This window comes from Mus caroli, chromosome 3, assembly GCF_900094665.2.
Source record: "Mus caroli chromosome 3, CAROLI_EIJ_v1.1, whole genome shotgun sequence".
Taxonomy (NCBI): Eukaryota; Metazoa; Chordata; class Mammalia; order Rodentia; family Muridae; genus Mus; species Mus caroli.
Window position 1 is genome coordinate 87694352 of NC_034572.1, and position 7284 is coordinate 87701635.

General features: G+C 43.6%; 1 protein-coding gene across 1 annotated transcript in view; it reads left to right on the plus strand.

The window, feature by feature from the left end:
- S100a11 (S100 calcium binding protein A11) overlaps positions 1-3058 on the plus strand; it is a 5087-nt gene extending 2029 nt beyond the window's left edge. The window contains exons 2-3 of the mRNA XM_021159024.2: positions 1480-1626; positions 2761-3058. Of these exons, the coding sequence (XP_021014683.1) occupies positions 1486-1626; positions 2761-2916 (297 nt within the window). The 5' untranslated portion in view covers positions 1480-1485 and the 3' untranslated portion in view covers positions 2917-3058. The remainder of the gene's footprint in view (positions 1-1479; positions 1627-2760) is intronic.
- The last annotated feature ends 4226 nt before the right edge of the window (positions 3059-7284 follow it).

Below are 7284 nucleotides of genomic sequence, written 5' to 3' on the forward strand. Positions count from 1 at the left end.
GGGGCTACCAGCTTTTGTCATCTTTAGCATGTGCTGTTGCACAGCCTGAAAGCTTCCAACTTTTGTATCCAGAAAGTCCGTCTTAGAGAGCAGTCAAAAACTAAATACTAAATTCCATTTGTTAACATACATACAAATCATAGTTAACATCAAGCGAGAAAGTGTCAGGGTGTGGTTGGCAGGGTCTAAGAAATCCTGCAGTTGCGCTGCTACCCACCAGGGGGAGCACAACGGATCAATTCTGGATTCTGGGAACAGATCTCAACCGGGATGACTCAACTCAGTAGAATTTCCTTTAGGAATTCTGCTTTGAGAAAAGCAGAGTCCGGCACAGAACTTGAATGATGCTCTTCCTGGTGCAACCACAGCTTTGGTTTAACTCTGTGTTAAGACATTCCAGCCACCATTCCTTTGGAAATGAGTGACGCTTGGATGAAACAAAGGCAGAACTCTGTAGAAAAGAACCTTGAAGCTGAGAGCCTAGGAGTGACGCTACTCTGATAGTTGCCCTCTCATGCCTTAGTTCTGCATAAGTAAAATTAGTGATGTCTAGCTTTCTGCTTTACACACACACAATAAATCTATAGTTTCACTAGGTAGCCCAGGTTAACCCAAACTCTTGATCCACCAAGGGTATATGCACCCCCACACCTTGCTGACTATACTTTCGAACATCTGAAATGTCCTCTCTCCCACCCAGTGCACGATTACGGATGTGCTGTTCATTTTCTTCAGAGAAATTCATGAGAATTACTTTAAGGGCATCTCATTCATCACAGCAGCCTCTTGTGGAATAGGTCACTGTAATCTCCCTCCAAAGTTTAGAATATGTGTGTGCAGATTCCTATAGTCATATGTACAGATTATTCATATGTTTTCTCACACTGTCTAAGAATATCAGAAAAGTTCTCCCTGGTCTGAGTCATCTAGTGTTTCTAAGCACTCGGGGTTCCGTGTGGAATACCTTACTGCATGCACTGGAGCTATCAAAAAGAAGCTCACAGGTACTCTGGGGGACTTTCTGTTTGCCTCTCTGTCCCCTGATAAATGAGCAAGACTGCAAGAAACTTCTTCAGCCAAAGATGAGGCACTGCGATCCTCTGGCACACTCTATTCTCTAGCCTTCCCAATTCTCAAATAAAGAGAATATATTACAATAAAGAAGATTAAGTTTGAATTATAATTCAAAATAAAAAAAGAATTCAATAGGGGCAAAGAAAAATGTAGGAAAAATAGTTTACAGCGACTAGACCAATATTTATATTACATGTAAGTGGCTCAAAACTAAATACTGCATAACTCTATATACTAGAAAAAATTTTTAAATATAAACATACATGTATATTTAAATCAAGAAAATGGAATAAAAGGGCATATGTTAATACTCAACCCAAGAAAACTGGGTGAACTACGCTTTTTAGGTACAGTAATTCTCAAAATATTTTTAACCTGAGCCCTGCATTTTTGTTTTCCCCAAAGGCAAAGATGCCTACAGAGACTGAGAGATGCATTGAATCCCTGATTGCTGTTTTCCAAAAGTACAGCGGGAAGGATGGAAACAACACTAAACTCTCCAAAACTGAATTCCTTTCCTTCATGAACACAGAGCTGGCTGCCTTCACAAAGGTACCCGTCCCAGCCCCCATACCCTGACTGCTTACTGCATTGAACAGGAGCCGGGCAGAACGGCCTTGCATGAAACAGCCTTACTCCAGTCACACGGTTGTACCAAACATCTTACTCACTTGAAATATGGCTAATGACTTTCTAAATTAATCTAAATGTAAATGTAGAGAGTGGCTCTCTGTGTGTGTGTATTATAGGACATTTGAACATGTTTCTAGTTAGGGTGTGGCTCAGCCCTTAGCACACACTTAATCCCTTGAGAAGAGAGAGGAAAGGGGAGCTACTTGAAGGAGAGACAGACAGTACAAGAAGAGAGTACAGTGCAGGAATACAGTAGAGTTCATGGAGAGCAGTGCAGTAGCGTTGAGAGGGAGAGTGGAGCAGCAGAGAGGGAGGAGGAGGCAGTTTAACTGGGATAGTTGTACAGAAACATGTTGCAAGAGAGAACAAGCTGGACACAGGTAAAGACAGAGCAATAGAATGAGAAGGAGCCAGAAAATTTGAAAAGATTGCTAGATTCAGTTTGAGGCCAAGCGGAGCAATTCAGAGGCTGACAGAAAAGCTCAGTTGAATAAGTCATTTGGGTGAGCAGTTTGAGCCAGAACAGTTGAGTTGACCAGCCAGCTAGAGTTCAGAAAGAAGTAGAAGGGGTGAACTTATTGAGCAGCAAGTCTCAGAGGCTGAAAACATTCCAGGCCTAAATAAGATAGTACGGAGGCTAGAGGCTTCCAGGACGAGGCCTAAGTTAGCAGGCTGAAGCAGTAAGCCTCCAAGATGACAATTACATCAGGCAAATACCGTGTGTGCGTACGTGTGTGTGTGTGTTGGAGATGGGAGGAGGATGAAGCTTCTTAGGCAGGACCTGTAACTTTCTACCCCAAACCACTCACTGCCTCGTGGTTTATATATGGGAGTTGCATCCAACACTTTTCCAAAGTTGAATAACCCTTAGCATCACAGAAAGAACATAGGACAAGAGGTAAAGAAGTCTGGATTTGTGTCTAGGTCTGCTGCTAAAGCAGGTCGCTCCCAATAACCCCTTCACGGACTTTCTGCTCCACTGAGAATAAAATGTGGCAGCATATTAGGAAGCACCGAAGAAAGAGAAATATAAAGATGTCATTGTTTTTGCAGAACCAGAAGGACCCTGGTGTCCTTGACCGCATGATGAAGAAGCTGGACCTCAACTGTGACGGGCAGCTAGATTTCCAAGAGTTTCTCAACCTCATTGGCGGCTTAGCTATAGCGTGCCATGATTCTTTCCTCCAAACTTCCCAGAAGCGAATCTAATCCTCTCAGTTCCCATCCAACCACCAAGTCATCACCTCCCCCGACCCCATCCACACCTGCACTGAGCCCAGCACACCTACCACAACATGTATCCCACGCCTGCTGGCAAAAATAAAACAATGCCATTTTTTTTTTAAGTGTACACTGAGAGTCAGTAGATTTGTGTAAGGGAGTGTGACATGGAAGCTGGTACCAGGAGCTGCCTAGTAGACAGTGAAGATGCCTCTTGGGTGTGCATGAAATCATGACCAATGAACGATGGAACCAGAATCAGCTCGGATTTCTCAGGTTGCTGCTCAGAGGCCATTTGTTGTCACAATTCCCTGATTAAATGTCTATAGCATAGGCCTGACTGAGGATATAATCAGAAAGCCAAGGACCTGCCTTTGATTTCCAGTGGGGAAGAGAACTAGAACACAGGATTCTCCCACATGAGGACACATGTCCCAGGGAGGAAGGAGGATAAGCCTATCACTGGCTGAACAGTGTGCTGATGATATGTGAAAGACAGGAGCAAGTGTCTCGAAGATGAAGTGGACCATTCAGGAGAGGGAGCTGGGACGGGGAAGGGACAGAATGGGACAAGAGATGTCAGTGTTTCATGTTTAGTGTGGACTTCCTCACCTGTGTCTGGCTTTCGCTGATACGAAGTCTTCAGTTTATAAACCCCATCACAAAGCAATACAGAGAAGGCCTGGATGGTGAGGAGCCAGGAGACAACACATTAGATAAAAATGAGGAGAGGGTAACAGGTTGTAGCAGAACGTTGTCCTTCCCAAGAAGTTAAGCAAAAAGTGGACCAGACTGTGAGATTGTTTAGGGGTAAAGGTCCAAAATGAAAGTCAGTGCTTCCGGCTAACAAATACCATGTTTTGAGATATAAGGATAGCTTCCTCTGAAGGACCTCCTTAATTGGCTAGCTGCATACGAATGGGGGAAAGTCTGAAACCTGGAAAAGTCTCCATATTCCTTTTGCAGGAACACCCTGTTTTATTTTGTTTTGTTTTGTTTTTTTAACAATAACCACAAAACCCCAACACTACCCCAGTGAAGAGATGGAAAAGTACCAAGCACATTAAGGTAATGCTGGTCTGTTGGCTCTTCTACAGTGACTCCCTTTAAGTCATCAGGATTCAAGGAAACTAAATGGGAGATCTTTACTTGCCCATTGACATCAAGTTCTGATAAGAAGTAAGAGCAATTGGTACCAACCTGCTTGAAGAGTCCAACAACCCACCCTTACGGAGTGCCTGCTACCCGCAAAGAGAGTGGTAGAGAGGTGCCGGGGGAGGGGTCGTTCTGATGGAGCTGATGAGTTCAGCAATGTGCTGTGCGGAGTGTGCCATTGGAAGGTTGGGCGCCAGTGACCACTTACCTCTCCTGACCTGGTTCTGCCACCTGTGCTTCAAAACTACCTCCTAGACCCCCTTCATATAAAACAATACAAGGAGCTTCTGTTTTATGTATTCACAAATTAAACAAATATTAACATGAACAGTAGGACACTGTTCATAGTACCTAACATGGATAGGAGTATTTTTCAGGGGTGTTTCTTAACACTCCCTTATGCTCCCAAATAATTACAGGGGTTTCTACACCCACTTAGTGTATATAGTTTCTGAATAAAAGACACAGAGGCCTGGTATTTTTATTAACAAGCTGCCAGCACTCTATGCTGGGCAGGTTCTAAGCTATTCTAACCCTCTAAGGCTATTAATACCCGGATAAATGCCCAGTTACTGCCATCTCAGTCTTTCCTTGGCTTGCTGTGCTCCATGTGTGTCCTCATGGATGCTTATTAAAATAATATTTAAATCAGTTTTCCTTTTCCAGTCCTGCTGGATGACTCCGGGACTAATTATTTATCCTTAAATGCCTTAGCCATAAGCTTTGGCTTATTCCCTAGCTAGCTCAGAACTTACTTAACCTGTTTAAACTATTCTATTCCTACCACTTGGTTAGTTACCTTTCCTTGATCCCAGCCTGCTTCTTTCTTTGCATCTCTGCAGCATCTCTCCGAGTTCATTTAGCTGCTGGTTTACATCTGTCTCTCCATGGCTCTCTCTCACATTTTCTCTTAGTATCTCCTTTTATTCTCTCACCATTTCCCAGAATCCTGTCTTCCTGCCAGTGTCCCACCTCCTATTTCCTGCCTCAGCTCATTGGCCTTCACCTTTTTTATTGACAGGTGATGCTTATAGAGATTCTCTCTACAGCTGCTCTCTATCGTGTCTTTATGGTGAATCCTCTTGGTGTCCCCACATGGTCTCTCCACACCTTCTCTTTGTGCCCCTCTCTTCTACCTGTGAACCCTCTCACTAGGATCCAATGTCCTGCCTCTACAGTCCTCTCCTGCCTAGTTGTATGCTTATCAGCTCTTTATTAACCAACCAGGGGTGCTGAAAAATGATTTGTGCATAACATTGAGACCAGAGATGCTTGACTATCATCCATTCAGTAATCAGATGTCTGGGCACAAACGTCAGCATCTGAATATACACTACACAAGACACAGGGAGTAGAGAAAAAGGCAGAGAATTCTGGCTCTGAAGAACCTTGCACTCTCAGGTTCATCATATCCCAGGTTGAACTTACTGTCTTACCCACGTGCAGGTCATCCTCTCCACTGTCCTCCTTTCGGGCAATGACACATAGCGGCCTCACCCAAGAACAGCGAAATCTGCTTCAATCTCGTTTTCTTCATGCCTTACTTCCCCATCAGATCCACAAGCTCATTCAGTTCTCCTAGATTACCTCTCGATGCCACCCCTGACCCAGACCACGACTCTTGTCTGACGTGACAGTAGCTTCCCAGCTGGTCTCTGCACTGCCTCTGCCCTTCCTGCAGCATCTGATCAGGGTGCTGGCCAGCTGAGGCCTTAGGAGGCTCCCCTGTGCTTTGGCATATAGTTCGGTGTACTGTCTACTCCTTTTGGTTCACCATCTCTTCTTGCCTTTCTTGTCTCCTATTACCTGCTCCTAGCCCACTAAGTTTCAACACATTGAATTTGTACAGTTCCCTCCAAGTACTGGCCTTTGCTTGCCATGTCTGAGTTCTGTTACCCAACCCCATTACTAAACCTCATGCCCCAGCCTAAGTGGTCATTTCTTCCCACATCCAAGCTTATTTTGTCTCTACACCTTCATTACTTTATTGCTGATTCTTCTCTGATACACGTAACTATCTCTCTGCTCCCTCTGAATAAAAATGTGGACATGTCAAGGTCAGTCACCTGGATTCAATTCCCAAGACCCACATAGTAGAAGGAGAGAACTGACTCCTGCAAGTTGCCCTCTGACCTCCACACCAACTCAGTTGAAATGGGTACATGTACACACAGTTAAACTTTTCTTTTAAAAGTGTATTTGTTATTGATCTCTATCTTTTAAAGTCCTTTGTATTTGCTCTTGTTACATGCAATTTTATTCAATATTCCCTGATCTATAAAAAAAAGTTTCTAGGGGGCCAGAGAGATGGGTCAATGGTTAAGAGTAGGTATGCTGAGAGGACCTGAGTTTGATTCCCAGCACCCACATGATGTCTTACAACTGCATATAACAACTCCAGGGAGGTGCCACTCTTCCAGGCTCCATGAACACCTGCACTTACATTCATACACACACACACACACACACACACACACACGAATAAAAATAAATATAAGAACATAGTCTTGTGGGGGCTGGAGAGATGGCTCAGAGGTTAAGAGCACTGACTGCTTTTCTGAAGGTCCTGAGTTCAAATCCCAGCAACCACATAGTGGCTCACAACCATCTGTAATGCCCTCTTCTGATGCATCCGATGGCAGACTTAGATATAATAATAAATAAATCTTTAAAAAAATCGTTTTTTGTTTTGTTTGTTTTTTGTTTAGCCCAGGCTGGCCTTTAATTTGCAGTCCTCCTGCCTCTCTGCCTTGGCTAGCTTTATTTATTTATTTATTTATTTATTGTAGATTATAAAAACTTCTAATAATCAAGGCTTGTAACAGAAGAGATCTGTCCGATAAAATGGAAAGTTTCTAATACATTTAAACATAACTCTGTAAGTCACCATAAATACACTTGCCAGTAGTGAAAACAACCACAACAAATTTACATTATCCTTGTAACAGCCATGATCTGATTTCACATGCTTCTGCCAAATATGGCCTGCTGGATCCCGAGCACATGAGGGCTTTGAGGTCACACTCATCTGACAAGGCTGTGGCATTGGTGGCTCAACTCCAGAAGCAAAGCAGGTACCAGCATATTCAAACAGTGTATCCTTTACATATCAAAGTGAGAAATAAGAAAGCAACATGGTCACGCAGTCAGAAAGATGGTAGGGAGTGAGGACAGCTGTGGAAAGCTTGAGGCCGAAAGGCT